Below are 17,144 nucleotides of genomic sequence, written 5' to 3'. Positions count from 1 at the left end.
GGACGAAGATTTGAGGGGCCAACTGTTATGGAGCCAATTGCTGTCCTTGTAAAATGTTTCTGGAAAGGCTTCCTGCATTCTTTGAGGGGGGAAAGAAAAAGACCATGAACATGAAGAATTCCTTGACATTACCGAATTTTAAGTCACTGAAAACAGTTACTTTCTGAATAAAGAACAAGCTGGAAGGCTACATAAGAGATGTGGCATTTTAAAGACAAATTTACACCATAAAAATGGCTTGACCACGGACAACAGTTTTCTAGCTCCTTCTGTTGTGAGATCAGAATCTGTCTAGTTAAAGAATTTGATTTCTCAGCAGAGGCTTATGCAGGACTATGTGAAATCTTAATAGCTTTCTTATGGCCCAGAAGGGAATGGATGCCGGTGGAACTGCAGAATCTTTTTTTGATTCTCTCATACAGCATCATAGTATTTAAGTCCGCGGTAATTGCTTCACGCTGTGAACATGTGGGAATGCCCGTAATGAGCTCATGGCACAATGCCTAAAAGTGAAAGTGAGACAGGCCCAGAGGCTCTGGCACAAGAGCCGGGCACTGAGGGAAAGGACAGCCAGGCTTGGCACCGCAAACTTGGTCATGCTGTAAAGTTTCAGCTCCTTGAATCTTTCAAAATTGTTCGAATGTGACTCCTGCTAATGTTCTGAGCAACTGGAAAATATTACTCCATTTCTGTTGGTCCCATATAAACGGCTTAAAGGGCAAACAAGAATGACGAGGAAGTGCAATTTGGGGAGAATGATTCTGTCGCAACCCAGTTTGGGCTCGTTACTGAAAACTTAAAATAACGCTTCACGATTTTCCCTGTAAAGCTTGTTTGTGCACGATGGAGTTTTACGGTAGTGAAAATTGAATGGTGATGAATCCTGTGTGTGAAGCACCTCTTCAAACGAGTTTGTCCTACTTTACATGTGACTTTGTGTTCTTTGAACTGTCCTGTGAAGCAGGGAAAACAAAGTATTATTTCCAACCTCCCTCCTGTTGAGGGAAACAGATATTCAGAAGTGGAGAAGTGCAGACAGACGCAGTCAAGGTCATCCAGTTACTCACACTACGTGTGAAATTATGTACTCTGCTGATTATATGTAGGTTCCATGGCTGCCTTTTTCAACCCTCAACCTGTCAGCCCGTAGGGCACTTCATTTTACCACCAACAATAAAGCTGCAGTATTATTTAAGGGCATTATTTATTGAGAACAAACTATATGCTGAGCGCTGTTCTAAGCACTTCAAAAGCAGCAAACCCTTTCAAGTTCACAACTGTATGGACTAGATAGCTCTATTACTCCTAATTAATAAGCGAGGGAATTGAATTACGGAAAGGTTGTGACTTGCCTAAAGCCACATAGCTAATGACAGAAGCAGAAATCTAACCTACACAGTCTGTGTCCAGAGGCCCTGTTAATAATTACACCATCCTCGATTTATTAAATGCCACAAAAGTGTGAACTTTTGCCTCAATGATAACAATATATTTGCATAACGCTTAAATTGTCACCCAAGGATTTTATAATATTTTAGAAGCTTATTTTATAGTCAGATAGCTGGTAGGGCATAATTTTCTAAGTCTAAAAGAGGAAAGTTTTCGTACTACCTTTATTATGTGTGGATCAGAGCCTGGAATCTTGAGAGAACCACAACTAAAGAACTACCATCGATGCCTCAAATAAAAGTTTTTAATACAATTTCTAGTCTAATGCATAAAACTGGAGATAAAACCTAGAGAAGCAAATTAAATTTGAATGAACAGATTCTTAGCTTTCAGAGATTCTAAAGGTGGCAGACCACTTTATTTCACATTTATCAAAAATCAATATATAGTACCTTTAAATTAGAAATTTAAAGTATTCCAACTTAGTTCTGAAGATAGTGTTTTGTTGCCTTATAAAAGCTTCGAAAGGGCCACAAAAGAGAAGTTCTTTTATTATCATTTATAAAAAACAAGAAATGGTAACAACAAAGAGGGATATCTAATGTAACTTATACATAGGACCTTGTGTGGGATAACTTAATTCATTCCAGTATTTTCTATAAAGTTTTTTTAAACTTTATTCCACCCCACAAACACACAAAAGCTCTCAGCATTTTGATTCAAATTGGATAAAGGCTGAGCAACCCTTAAAGCTGGCCGGAAGGAAGTGCAGCAGACTATAAACTACGTAAAATAAATAAATAAACAAACAAATAAATAAGGAAACCAAAACCCTGTGGTGTGGTGGAGTGTTGGGATGAAATGGGCATTCTTGCTTTGTTTCCATTTCACTCCTGATGAAGTCAACAGCATGGTACCAAGTGAGTTAAAGAGAGCAGTATCTAGAAATGTAGATAGGGCCTCAAAAAGGCCACGAAGGTAAATGGAGGGCAGAAAGTTAGATCAAAGCCTCCCAGACCGGTGACAATCACCCATTCTAATTCCCACTCAACTGACTCCTGGAATCACGGGACTGTGGGCCCAGCGTGGCTACACAACCCACCAAGAATGGCGTGGGGGTGAAGATACTGACCTCACAGAGCTGAGCTTGCTGCAACTTCTCTAGCCCAACGCTCAGGGGGAAACAATGGGAAAAGTGTGTTTTCTTCGTCTGTCACTGAGCGGGGCAATTCATTTTCTTGGCAGGAAAAATAAAGGATTCTGATCTGTACTGTTGTATAGGGAAAAGATTTTTCAAAGTAGGCATAGCATGATCCAGATACCCTCAACTGAATTAGCATCCCGGCCTCGGTGAGTTCCCAAGGCAACGAAAGCTTAGGGAGAGTGTTCATTCACCTCTACCCAAGCAGCGTCCTGAGTGACATGCTTCTGGGGCTGGTTTAGGAGAGCAAGTATTAGAAATCCAGACCGGGCCCTGTCTGCCAAGCGTCTGTGAAGATGCTGAGTGGCAGGGGTGCCACCTCGTGAGTAGGGCTTTATCGAACAGGGTACCACTGCCTTGGTCCAAAGAAAACACAGCCTTGACCGCGAAGACCAGGCAGTGAGCCGTAAGGTTAAGCTGTTAGGACACGTGCTTACAACCTTTCAATACTTTAATGAGATTGACCTGAGCCATTGAAAATACTCTGGCATGAACTTGCAGCTGCCGAGAGAGGGAATGTCAGTGTGCCCTGCCCCCGTTCGCCTTACCTACAGATGGCCGTGAGTGTTCGTTATCCACGCAGGGCCTTTCACCCGTGGGTGTCTGATCTCTGGCGTGGGTCTTCAGTCTTGGGGGAAGAAACATCAAGAGCTGACAGGTCACCAGAAGGAACAATGAGTTGCCTCTGCAAGTCCAGAGACTTGACTTCTTGGCACAGCTCTTATCAGGACTAGTTGTGTAACTTTGCACAAGCGACCTCATCTCTTTGAGGCGCAGGTTACTACTCAGTGGTCAGAAGAGAAGTTTTCACAGGGGCAGAACTAGATCTCGTGGTTCTCTAACTTGGGCAGGTTCTGTAAGGCCCAGGGAGTGTCATCGTAGCTTTTCTTCGGCATTCAAATGCATTGACCATTATAAATTCCTACCCTTTCAGAAGAAATCTGTAAGGTGGGCCACAGATCTTAATCTAAAATTGGATACACAGTGTTTTATTCTGACAGATATGGAGAGGAAGAAATGTCCTAGATTTGTGCTGTCCAATATGGTAGCCTTTAGCTACATGTGGCTATTTCAATTTGAATTTAAATTAAATGAAATAGAAATCTCAGTGCCTCAGTCACACCAGCTACTTTTCAAGGCCCAGTAGCCACAGGTGACGAGTGTCTAGCACATTGGGCAGCACAGGCCTAGAATTTCAGAAAGTCTATTGGTCAGCACTGCTCTAGGACTGTTGCCCAGAACACAGACTAGATGTTTTTGCCCCAGGGTGACCATGTCCATCTTTGGGGAATAAAAGAATGGATTAAATCCCATTTGGACAAGGCAGTACAAGAAACCCTTCAGGCAAAGGATGTTGAAATTGAACAAGAGCCTGAGCGAGAAGGGGAAGAGGGGAGGTTAGAAGGAGGATTAAAGAAACACCTAAATTATTCTGTGCTTTGTGTCTTGACTAGACCTGAGATTTTGTAGGACACAGAGCCCCCTAGAGGAGAGTTCCTCAGAGAGATTGTCACCCTATGCACAGCTGATCCCAACAATGGGAAAGTATTAAGAGGAGCTGGGGTGCCCTAATCCCCAGGAAATCAGGGGCCCTCTCAGCACTCAGTGCTGGGGAAAAGGTTAGTCATGTTACATAACCAATCAGTGGCAAAAGAGAATAATTCAGGCTTTCTGGAAATAGGTGGGAGGGGTAGCCACTCAGCCCCCTGAGGTACAGGTCTGTGCAGTCAAAACCAGCTTATGTGTTGAGGCTTTAGTGTTAGGAAGAAAGTAATAGTGATACAGTGAGAAGGCTTTTCTACAGATTTGGCACATTGCTTCTGCCTTCTCTGTCCGCCCGCCTGGCTAGGGGGCCATGCATATGGGGAAGGGAAGAAATCAGAGGCGGATGGCAAAGAGTGTAATGTTAGCTGCTGCCTGGAAGCCATCTGTGAAGGGAGTCACCTTTCTCTTCTGGACTTACTTCCAGGCGCACCTGCAGGGGATGACACAGAAGATACGAGCACCGAATTCACGGACAGCATTGAGGAGGAGGCCGCACTCAACAGCCACCAGCAAGTAAGTCCGAGCCCAGCACTGGGCTCCCAGGGTGGAAGGCTCACAGGCCCTTGCGGTCTGGAGGTCTCCCGAAGCCTTGTGGACCTAGAGTGAGAAGCTCTCTTGTTACGCAAACCACTTCCCAGCCTTCACCTTGCCCGCCTCTACCCTTGCTCCATTTTTCACTCCACGCCACCCTTTTGTTTTCCTTCCCTCCGTCTCTCACTCCTGCTCCCTGCCCCATCCTCCCCACCTGTGCCCCTATGTCCCGTCTATAGCTATAGCTTCAGGAGAATTTTTACTTACAACAAGACCATGGACACTTACACTCTTGGGCTTTTGTAACTGAAACCCACCACTGAAGACAGGGAGTCCTCGGAGGGCCGCTTGGGGAGGTGGCAGGGCCGACGAGCAGCTTCCGGAGAGTGCTCTCTGAGAAACTCCAAGAGGATCGAATGCTGCCAAAGCAGGGATCATTCTTGGTGCAGCCTCATTATACAAAAGAGAGCTTTGTTGGGCAACCTGACACACCCGCCAGGTCGTAACACGTCAGTGACCAGCAGATGACACTTCAAGAACAAGCCCCTGTCAAACCTCAGAACTCGGTTCCTGAGGCCGAAATACTGTTCCCAGCAACCATCACTGAAGGTATCACCAGCATGTTCTCAAGCCCAAGAGCGGCATGTCCGGGACCTCAGAGATTACATCACCAATAGCGACCCCATAGCTCTCACCGGAAGTCCTGTGTGTCTCCACGTGGCCCGGTGACATTTAGCAATCGCATCTCCTAGATGGACCATGCCTATGACTGAATTGTTAAAGAGGAAGTGGGTTGTGGGTGTCTGCCCTTCCACAGAAGCCACTGGGCTTTTGCAGTGATTGCTTCCTTGGGGCTATTAGGAAAACTGTAGGGGAAATAAGGCTTTCAGGGTCTGCCTCTACATCTTCTGCATGAGAAGAAGAGGAAACATCTAGGAAACCCACAAGAAGAGCCCAAGTGACAGTCCCCAAATCTCACAGGGTTTGGCACAGACTTCGGCTCTTGAGGACATGCGTAGTTGTCCAGAATCCCTCATGTCCCCAACACAGATCCTTTACCTTCCATCAAGATCCCCTTTTTATCTCACTAGCCACACTTGACCCTAACTTCTCCCTTGAGCTTCTGCATGGACTCCACTTCTCCTTTTGCTTGAACAGCGTCTTCTGAGTCCTAACCGATACTTGTAACTTTCATTATGTACAACACAGCCCTTTTGTACAGGTCCCTCTGCCTCTCACTTCCTGATTTCCTTGAGGATCGTGGGTGAGCAAGGTGGGTCTGCAGGATGACCACATGTCCGCCCTTAGAGCTAGATCGGCATGTCCCCGGGTCACTTGGTTATTGCTACTGTGGGACCGGAGTAACTTCAGAATATATGAAGAGAGCTGCATTCTGATTGACGTGATCTAAACTCTCCTAATAGTGTAATTCTTTCACCCTCGTTCTCAGATGAAGGCAAACTGGTTAGTAAAGTCACTTATTCCTCAACCTTCTTTCCTATAGCCTAGCGTGGAGAAAATGACCAGAGCACATTTTGAGAAGGTCAGTTCAGCCGCGGAATAAACCTTGACATTGGGGCATTTGTATTTCCCTTGCAATGTATGCCCTATTACTTGACATAGGAGGTAATAAATTATGGGTTAAGAAAGTCTTTTGATGAGGGCTTGACCCATGATATACAAATACATACTGATCGGATGAAGAATATCTTGGGTAGGAACCATTTGGCTTTCTGTCCCCTTTCCTTGAAAACCAAATCTTCAGTTTTGGGTAAGTTAATGTGAAATCATTGTAAATTTACTCTAACTTTTCTGGAGCTTGAGGGTATCACTCTTTTGCTACCAATTAAATAAAGCTTGTTTTGCCATAACTATTTTGTGTCCAGATTCTCAAAAATGTGTTTGCTTGTTTCCAGGGAAATGGTCCCTTAAGAGTAGGCTCTGAGTTTCCCCTAGTTGAGTCCTTAGCACGTTGCCTTTGTTCTTAACACAAAGTTCCCTTCCTACCTCAAGCATATGCACCATCCTCTAACAAACACACCCCGACAACTATGTGTTTCTTCCAAGGCAAGAACCACCTTTTGGCCACAGCAAATGGCTTCATCCTTATTTTTGAACTCACCTTAGGAAGTCACAGGTCTGGCCATGATGGTAATTTCCCCCAGGTATCTCCCACAACATTCTATTCTCAATCACATGTAAGATCTATAATAAATACCTGGGAAATTCCTGTGAAAGAACTAGACTAATCATTCATTGCTTTTCTTCATTTGAATTTTTGCAATGGAGAAAAGTAAATCAAGAATCAAGATTCAAACCAATAAAGGAGAGAAAAGTCAGTAAACTTGGAGTGATGAACTTGAGAAAAGATCATTTTTAATGCCCTTATTCTGCCTGAGAACTGACTTACATTGTGAAAGATGGGAAGCAGTAGGTTAAAAAACAAAACAACTTTATTTAAACAAGAGATCAGGTCTGCACATAGACCTCTGTGGGACAAATGGAAACTGAGCACACAAAAAAGTTGAATTATCCCATGGAAGCAATTAGAACAGATGGATTAGGAAATGTGAAAAAAAAAAAAAAAGGAAAAAAACAACCTATTAAGACGTAACTAACCACTGACCTAAACAATTCACACCACACATACTGGAAGCCCTGGGGTTTTATTTGGGGGAGGAAGGAAGGGGGGAAAGAAATATTAGCTTTCCTTAGATGATAAAGAAAAACAAGGCTAGATCCTGAGTCACTTTTTACGCATTTACATTTAAATTTTAAAGACAACTTAGCCAAAGTAAGCTACCTTTGACCCAAATTAGAAAACCCAAATTAGCCTGGGAACAAATCAGATCTCTGTTTCCTCATTTTAAAGTGGGAAATTAGACCAGATGGACCTATGGTCTTTTCCAATGTTAATATTCCATGAGTCTTATTTTTTTTCTTTCTAAAGAAAATAGATATATTTAAATCACTAGAAAAAGATAACATCCATCCAGAAGGCACTTTAAAAATCTGTGGGTATCATTAAAGTTAGACATTATTTTTAAACAGAAAGAACTCTTAAGATTTAGAAAAGAACACATGCCCATATTCAAAGCTGATGGCAATGTTAAGTTAGTTGCAAACGAATTACATAGAAAGATAACCTCACATAGTTTAAATGAGGGGTGACATTGTAAACCTTCAAAAGTGGCTTTATCCAGTCCCCCTTCCTTTATTTTGCCCCAAATGCTTTCTGGCACATTCAGGGATGACCACCAGCAGAGCCATAGAGACAGACATCCCAGAGCCTACCAGATCTCAGGCTCACACCCCCAGGTGGGATTGGATGCTTAGGAAATGAGTAACTGTGAGTACACGTCTTCTTTAACATGGAGTTGCTTCTCTTTGCAATCTCAACTGCTATGCTGCTAAACGCCACTGCACACACATGCAATGGATCAACTTCAGCACATACCTGTAGTCTAGATTTTACCGTGCTCTGTTACAAGGTCAAAAACAAAGGTCAGTGGCTTTGTGCCAAGCCAAGACTCTATCAATGTAGACCCTGTTCTGTTCAACATATTTGTGACCTGGATGAAGGAATACAGCATATAATGTAATGAATTCTGCGAATTGTCCCTAATCAAGTGGCCACTACATCATTTATGGAGAGGCGCATAAATGTTTTTATTTTGATCACTGGGATATGATTCTGTAGAGCCAGAATGAATTTATAAGTGACAAGTGCAAGTCACAATATTTATAGAGATAAAAGACGACAAACAACATGACCCAGAAATAGCTGTGGGGAGAGGTGGGAAATTGGGAGGTCAAAACTGACCTGACGTTCTGTAAAACCCCAAAATGCTACCCCTGAGGAAAAAGAAGCCCACAGGACATTGGGATATAAGGTTAATATCAGGCAGACAAATCCTTGTACTGAAGTATTTATCCACTGAGTCAATGATCACACTCAGTGTTTGGTTTCTATGCTTTTAAAAGCATGGAGACAACTGGAGAAGAGCCCAAGACAAACAAAAAGAAAGTCTACAAGTTGAAAATTCTCATTTGAAGAAAAACTGTACGATCTGCTTTAGGTCAACCACTGAGTAACTTCAAGAGTATCCTCAAAGAAAAAAGGTGTCGGGAGATTGTTTCTGCCTTGTTTTCTTCTCACATGCTTGGATTTGTCGAGTTTGGCTGGCAGCATCAACACAAGGGCGGTTCACCAACTAGTGCAACTGGCTGCGAGGCAGGTGGCCTCCCCTGAACTTCTCAGTAATTGTAGGGTGTGATTCTCCCGCAATGAAATTGAGCTTGCTTTGTCTTACCTGCAGCTCTGCTCACATTCTAATTCTCTCTATGTGTCCTCCCTCTCACTCATCCCTTTTGGAGTCTGAGTTAAGGCACAGCCTTAGGTTTTGAGCGCTGGTTTCTCCAGCCAGGATCTTCGAAATCAAGGACTCAAGTGTTTTGGAGCTGCCGAAGCTTCTTGACTTGTGAGAAGACTGAGAAGAATCACAGCCTTCACATTCTTCAGTTTAAGCCTCATTTGTTTGCTTTGATTTTCAATGTATTATGTGCTTGTGTTTTTTTTTCTCACCCACCTCTGGAATCTCCTCTTTCTGCCCAGAGCAACAATTCTCCCTGCTCCCTTTGTGTGTCCCCCCCAACCCACCCACCCAAACCTGTCTCCAGGGCCCTTATGTCTGAGGAAGCCCTTGGAGGGAGTTCATTTTGGGTTTGCCCTTTTTTCGTTCCCGTTAAAGGCAGCCTTTGCGATCTGAGATGCTTCTTGGATCTTCTTGAATGACCTAACTTTAAACTGTGATTTTCTTTCAGCTCATCAAGGTGGCTTTGGAGAAAAGTCTGGCAGCGGTGGAGACCCAGAATGTGTCTCTTCCTCCTCCTTCTCCGACAGGAGGGGAAAATAACAGGGGTCTTCAGGAGGAAATGCTCCACCTGAGAGCTGAAATCTACCAGCACTTAGAGGAGAAGAGGAAAGCTGAGGGGGAACTGAAAGAGCTAAAGGCTCAACTGGAGGAAGCAGGCTTCTCCTCTGTGGCCCACATCAGGTAGGACATGCCGCCCCTAGAGAAAGGGAGCCTGCAACTGAGAGGCCAACGTAGCCCAGGGACTCCCCAGGCTGCTGCCAAGACGTCGGTGCTGCCATGGGACTTCTTGGTCCTCATCCCAGCCTCCATGCATTTATGGTTGTGCAAATTGGTCAGACAAAAGTGAACAATATTGCATAGTGGTGACGATCAATAATTACCCTTCCAATTACAGGTAACCCCCATATAACATGGTTGTTAGGTTCCTAAAAAATGCTGTTTTATGTGAATCTGTGTTATATGGAAACAAAGAACTAGTACAAAAAAGGTGGTTAGGTTCCAAAGATTAAAGAAACATACTATTATATTTTTATAATTAAGATAAATATCTTTATTAAAGCAATTTTCACCAAAAGTATAACATATTAATATGTATTAAATAATCTTTTCTTCGTCGTCACTATTAAGCATCATTAACCAAGGGTGGTGTCTTTTTGACAAGATATCTTCATCCTCCGAACTTAATACTCCATGAACAAAATGGATTTAAAATTCTAATAAATTTTAAAATTCTGCAGTCAAATCTGATACGACATTCACGCTCGAGTGAAACATTTCGAATGAGTTATTTTTTGTTCTTGAAAGCTCTTACTACGTTCCGTGTTATTTGGGGATTTCTCTAATTTTGAATGAGATATTTTTTGCTCTCGAAAGATCTTACTATGTTCCATGTTGTTCGGGGATCTCTTTAACCCTCAAACCATGTTAGAGCGAAACCGTGTTATAGAAGTGCTGTGTTATGTGGGGGTTACCTGTCCTCAAACAAATCTGGTCTTAATTCAATATCATAATGCTCATGATTAGCCATCCGTAGGACAGTCACGAGTGGAAATCTCCTAGTTGTATGACTGATATTGTTCTTTTGAATTGACAAAAACGTATAATGAATCTCCTGGTAGCCAAGGTGCCCCACTGCTGTAGACAGAACCAGAACATTCCCTGAGGGAGAAGGATGTATCCAGAGGTCCCCTCCATCTTCACTCAGCTCCCTCTTGGAAGCATGAGTCCTTGAATCATGGAATAGCAATCTTATTAATCTCTGCTATTTTATGAATTTTGCAAAAGTGGTATAGAGCGGATTCCCTGGCTAGACTAACCATACTGTCTTTAATGGCTTTTTTAAATAGCTAAATACATTTTTAATATTTCTAATTGCAGATGTACAAATGTAATGGTTTTGTTTTTAAGATGCTTGGAGAACATGCTGATAATGTAGGGCTGATTCATTTATTCATTCATCCCTGGGGGCCATCGTCATCGCAGTCTGTTGTCGTCTGTTGCGTATACAGCTGTAGAGGCATACAACTTCTAATTCATTCTCTGCTGTTTCCTGGCCATTTAAGCATCCCTGAATCATCAATGATATTAGCACTAGAGAGGACTTTGCCTTCCAGCCTAATGTCCTTGTTTCGTAGGCGAGGAAACTCTGGCCTAAAAAGTTCTAGTAACTTGGGCCAGGTTGCATAATTGTCCATGGCTTATACCCCCTGGCTCCCAATTTTTAAAATCTAAGTCTTCTCTACTACATACTTTGTCAAACAGTTTTGACATGTTCTTGTGATCATTCTTAATGCTGCTGGTTCATTGACTCTGAATTGTCATGATATTTCTTTCCTTAAATTCTACTTTAAAAATAACTTTTACTTAAACTTTATGTGTAAAGTTAGTTGAGCTGTCATGGGTAAGAACAGTTATATCTCTTTGATACCACGGTTGAACCTACAGTCAACCCCATATTTTTGTGGATTATTTTTGTGGATTATTTTCCTTTTTTTCTCCAGAGTTACTAACCTGAAAGGCTGATTGGTTTAACTCTCCACTCAACCTTAAGAGTCACTGGTGTTGTAAAAGATAGAATTTATCTGATGTGTAGCTCATCTTCCCAGAAGATTCTGTTGATCTATGCTTTCATTACTTTGTATTGTGAAAACAGCAGGGTTTTCTCCAAAACATAAAATTATAACATATTAAATATCCTTTTCTATATGACACATGCGCCCCTTTCTCTCCCTCTTACACTTCAGTTTAGATAAAACAAAAACAAAAACACCTGCCCCATTTATCTTCATTGAGAAAACTCTCTTGTAGATAGTGGATCTGATTCCCATTTTCTTCCTTGATTCACACTAGACAAGCTCTGCTCTTGGTTCCAAGACTTCGAGATTCTGAGAAACCCATCCTGGGGAGACAGCCGACTGTTGACTCTTCCGGCTGTGAATGACTCATTTCCTTTGCCTCTTCCAGTCAGCTGGTCTCCATTTAGCGTGCTTAAGAAGCACCTGCAGAACTTAAGTAAAATGTAGACTCGTAGGCCTCAGCTTTAAAGCACCTTGTGGGATTCTGAAGTTAGTATTCCTCAGGTCCGCAGCTAGCACAGCAGATTTCAATGACTCCATTGCATTCCCTGAGCTAACTCCATCACATAGATAATTTCATTTATTACTTCTACGAATATGAATGTTTAATGTAGAGGCACTGGGGATCCAAGGTGGACAGGACAAACACAGTCTCTGCTGTCATGCAGACTATCTCCTGTCACCAGAGCCAGACGCCAAGCAAATAATTACTTATGTACCTTTGATCATTGTTCTGATTAGTATTATATATTTCTTCTGTGTTCCTAGGTCCCAATTTCTCATCCAGTGGTTGAAAACTGACTGATGATAATTAATAGAACTGTAGAATCCATGATAATAACTTTGTCCCAAAGTCCTTATTTTTTTTCTTAACAGTGTAAGTACGCTTGTTTATTCCAGAGGCCACTGAAAGTCAGGACAGGAGGCTGTGTGGCACGTAAAGACAACCGGACTGGGTGTCTTGAGTGCAGGATTTTTAGTGAGGGTGCTGCCACCAAGTAGCTGTGGGAGCGTGGGCAAGTCTCTTACTCTTCCCGAGCCTTGGTGTTCTCGTCTATAAAATAAAGGAGCTCTTGAAGGTCTCTGGGGGAGCTTCATGCCCTGAGGTGTCTCTGAGTCTATGATGGAGTGAGATGTGGATCCAAGGGATTATTAGGGGCTGAGGTCAAGGCCAGACGTGGCCCTGACAGTGTATATCCTGCAGGAATACCATGCTGAGCCTTTGCCTTGAGAATGCTGAGCTGAAAGAGCAGATGGGAGAAGCCATGTCTGATGGAGGGGAGATCGAGGAAGATAAGGAGAAGGGCGAGGCCATGGTGGCAGCCACGGGGGGTCTGAATGAGAAGAGCCTCCAGGCGGAGCTCAGAAAGCTCCAGGACAAGCTGAAGAACGCCTGCCACATCATCAGTCTCCTCAAAGAGCAGCTGGTGTTGAGCAGCAAGGAAGGGAGGAGTAAACTTAACCCAGAGCTCCTTGTGCGCCTGGCCGGAGAGACGGACGGGATGAACACAGAGCCAGCGGATCCTCCCGGGGAGCACCGCCACCAAGGAGCCGAGGACGTGACCACGACACCCCGCCCCAGACCCCAGAGCCTCGACCTTGGGGCTGTCCTTGCAGCGAATGCCCACCAGGTAAGTGTGGGATTACGTGGGAGGCAGAGGCCTTAGACAAGGGCTGGAGTGGCAGTGTTTACCTTAAACGGTTCTGCCTTGTGGGTCAGGAGGTACTGAGAGAAGGGCCCCTTTGTACCACAAGCCGTGGTAAGAATAGTCCTCACACATTCAGCCTTCAGAAAGGTCTTCACAATATTATCCTGTAAATATTTCTCGAGTAATTCGTTTTCCATAAATATGTCTTGAGTGCTTAGTTTTCCAGATAGCACCCTAGGTGTTGGCAGCAGGCAGTAAGACTGGCCTCTGGCCCTCGGGTACTAGATACGGCAGGGAGGGATGGCACAGGAACAGGTCAATTCAATAGATGCGATCCCGGGATACCTGGGCTTTGAAGGCAGCCCGACAAGCGGTGTGTAATGACACCTCTTCTGTGTCCCTGCCGTTTGCACCACAGCTCATCACAGGTGTGTGTTTCTGTGAGGTCTCAGGATCCTCTTAAGGGAAAGAAGGGGCTTTGCTGAGGATTCAGTAAAATGGAGAAACCAGAGGATTCTGAAACACACCAGGGAGAGATGAGTGGCGGTTTCCACCCCTTCTCTTTTCAACCATTGGACAAACATTTCCTGAGAGCTCCTCCATAGACTCAACTGGCACTGCGCTGTGTGCCGTAGCTGCAGAGATGAATAAAACATTATCCCAGCTCTCCAGGAGCTCCGTCTGGGAAGCAAGTCACTGCCAAATGGCATGAGCAGTGCTGTGACAGACACATGAATAAAGTCTCCAGGTTCAGAAGGGGAAGTGGCCCTCGCTGCTGGGGGGTGACCTCAGACTGCCCTGATCCCTTCACTTCCCTCTGCTGGCTCCTTTCACAGCTGGATAACCAGCCACAGGCCCGTGAGTCAGAATTTAGCCTCCCAGGTCCCACCAAGCACCTGCGCTCCCAGCTGGCACAGTGCAGACAACGCTATCAAGATCTCCAGGAGAAGCTGCTGATATCAGAGGCCACTGTCTTTGCCCAGGCCAACCAGCTGGAGAAATACAGACTCATGTTCAGTAAGTCTGAAGTCCCCTATCAGCAGAGTCTGTCTGCTCCCGGAGAGGCTCCATGCTTTGCAGACTTTCCTTTCCCAACCTCAAAACAGGTCAGGTTAATCCTGACCGTGGTCCTAGAATTGTGGATGTGGATATTTAACTTAAGTGTGCACAAGGCAGAGAAGAATCAAGAGAGAAAGCACATTTGCAGTGCAAGTACAGGGAGGAAATGGGCTGACATCTAGGTTTGGCGATTTCTGATAGAGTTAGCAAACGGTCTTAACTCACTCAGCATATACTGTTTCCCTTTGCTCCTGTTTGCGTCACACCAGATTCTTCAAAAATATATCGTCATCATTGGACTAGAGTCAGTGCTTTCCAATAGAACCCCTTGCAGGGGGAGACACGTGCTGTATCTGAATCATACGTGCTTACCAAGCATACAACACATGGCTAGCTCAGCCTGGGCATTTTAAGTTTTATATAATTTTAGTTAATTTAATATAAAGTTGTCACATGAGGCTAGTGGCTCCCTCATGGGACAGCTCAGATCTAGATGTCTTAGGACTCTAAATTAGTTCAGCTCCATCCAAATATTTACTGAGCCTCTGCAGACAAAGCACTTGCTAGTTTCCCTGAGGCTTCTAGAGGTGAGAGTAGGCAATGTCTGTCTTGCAGATGTGTGGTCCCAACTCCGCCTAGGTTATCTGTAGCTGAGATTGTCTGTGGCAAAGTCGGGCTCATTCTGGTGGAGAGACGGCCTGCTGCCTGCGGGGGGTGGGAGGGGGGTGGTCTCTTCTACCACCTGAGTCCAAAGAAACACGTATCCCACCCTGGATCTGAGCTCCCTGCCCCCAAGGGCCAGCGTGTGCGTACATGCGAATGGGGACGAGGATGTAGGTGGGAAACTCGGATTCTCTGTGACACCCTCTGTCTCTTCCAAGCAGGTGAACCCTTGGTGAAGCAGGACAGCAAGCAAGTCCAGGTGGATCTCCAGGACCTGGGTTATGAGACTTGTGGCCGAAGTGAGAATGAGGCCGAGAGGGAGGAAAGCACCAGCCCCGGTAAGAGCGCGAGTGTTCTTATTCATCTGCCCTCCTCAGAGCCAGTTTGCACGTCCGGGTGCTGTTCGCCAGTCCCACACCTGGTGCGGAGGAGGGATGAGGGGCTGTCAGAGACCCAAGGGGACACCAGAGAGGGACAGGAAGTTTGGAGAAGAACTCTTGCCCCAAATGAGGCTCAGTGTGCGTCTTAATTTCTACAATTAGTTTTCAGCATACTGCTGTTGAAGAAAAAAAATGTCTTGTGCAACTGATTGTCACGGGGAAAAAACAACACTGAGGCTCACTTATTCATGAAAAGACCAGATGAGCTTTGGGGGATATGCAAACCAGAAGTTAAGAAATTGTTTTTGTATCATAAAAAGACTATGAGTGTAGGGACACCCATCAAATTGAAATCGAGAAGAGGACAGAAACACTCAGGAAAATAGAGGGTGACCACAGCTGACTTGCAGGCCTGTTGGGAGGACAAGAAATACTGTCTTTGGGCGCTAGTGCAGTACCAAGGCGGAATAAAGTGCTGCTTCAGCTTTCGCTCTCTCAATAATTGTTCTCCTGACCCAACCTGCCTCCCCTTGAAGGGAGTGGCCACGGCTGCACGCTTAGCTTTACTCAGGAAGACATCTTTGTCTTTTTCAGAGTGTGAGGAGCCTGACAGCCTCAGGGAGACCGTTCCCATGGAGGGGCTGTGCTCTGAGCAGGGGCGCCGGGGCTTGACACTGGCCGGTCCCCCTGGGAAGAAGCCCTTGGAGAGCCAACTCCAGAAGCAGGAAGAGTTCCAGGCATATGGCAAGTCGGAAGACATCTCTGTCCTCCATAAGGACATCAAAGATCTGAAGGCCCAGCTGCAGACGGCCAACAAGATCATTCAAAACCTCAAGAGCCGGGTCCGGTCCCTCTCGGTCACAAGCGACTATTCGTCCAGTCTGGAGAGACCCCGCAAGCTGAAGGCCGTGGGCACCCTCGAGGGGTCTTCCCCTCATAGTGTCACGGATGAGGATGAGGGCTGGCTGTCTGATGGCACTGGGGCTTTCTACCCCCCCGGGCTCCAGGCTAAAAAAGATCTGGAGAGTCTGATCCACAGAGTGTCCCAGCTGGAGGCCCAGCTCCCGAAAACCGGACTGGAAGGGAAGCTGGCCGAGGAGCTGAGATCAGCCTCGTGGCCTGGGTAAGATCCTGGCCTGACCGATGATGTTTGAGTTTGTGTTTGAAGTAGGGCAGCCAGGCAGGTGGAAGGCAGAACCCGAGGGCACTTATTTCAATGGTAGACCTGGGTCTGAAGAAAGGACAGGTGGGTAACCAGCATGGTGGCCCCGTCGGGGAGACCCCAGGTCTCCGGCATTTCCTCCCAGGAATACATTAGCAAAGTGGCAGGATATGCGGTTATTGCACTAAGTCTGGAGTCAGAGTGCCTGCGCTGGCTTCCCAGCTCTGGCACTTACTAGCTGCGCAACCTACTTCGTCTTTCTGAGCCTATTTCCTCACCTACTAAATGAGGGTAATAAGAGAACCTACCTCAAAGGGTGTTTATTAGGTTTAAATGAATTCATATAAGTGCCTATAAGAATGCCTAACATATATCAAGCTCTCAATATACCATTTGCCATAATGGTTATTACTCTTCTTGTTATCAATACTTGGTGTTGAAAAACACCAGGTAACATCCATCTCAATATCCTAGTTATCTACGCTGAGTGACAAACCACCCCAAAATGGAGTGGCTTCAAACAATAATTTATGTGCATTGACGGGGCTCAGCGGAGTGGCTCTCGCTTTGGGGCTGTAACATGGCTGCCATCAGCTGGTTGATCGGGCTGGAG

The 17,144-nt window shown here is 45.0% G+C and overlaps 1 protein-coding gene across 49 annotated transcripts in view; it reads left to right on the top strand.

The window, feature by feature from the left end:
- The window catches only part of PDE4DIP (phosphodiesterase 4D interacting protein), a 176,127-nt gene that overhangs the window by 130,004 nt on the left and 28,979 nt on the right, over positions 1-17,144 (top strand). For 28 of the 49 annotated variants that reach the window (XR_013995405.1, XM_081080497.1, XM_081080483.1 and 25 more), the window contains 6 exons: positions 4,560-4,648; positions 9,491-9,723; positions 12,823-13,249; positions 14,104-14,284; positions 15,208-15,327; positions 15,964-16,492. Coding sequence is in view for 48 of the 49 variants with exons in the window: in XM_081080497.1 (XP_080936623.1) it covers positions 4,560-4,648; positions 9,491-9,723; positions 12,823-13,249; positions 14,104-14,284; positions 15,208-15,327; positions 15,964-16,492 (1,579 nt within the window). In the remaining variant the exon portion in view is untranslated. Of the gene's footprint in view, positions 1-4,559; positions 4,649-4,905; positions 6,551-9,490; positions 9,724-12,822; positions 13,250-14,103; positions 14,285-15,207; positions 15,328-15,963; positions 16,493-17,144 lie in introns of those variants that run through there. The other 21 variants (XM_081080511.1, XM_081080510.1, XM_081080484.1 and 18 more) reach the window with 2 other exon arrangements.

This window comes from Rhinolophus hipposideros, assembly GCF_964194185.1.
Source record: "Rhinolophus hipposideros genome assembly, chromosome: 19".
Taxonomy (NCBI): domain Eukaryota; kingdom Metazoa; phylum Chordata; class Mammalia; order Chiroptera; family Rhinolophidae; genus Rhinolophus; species Rhinolophus hipposideros.
This window is presented reverse-complemented; position numbering and strand designations above follow the sequence as displayed.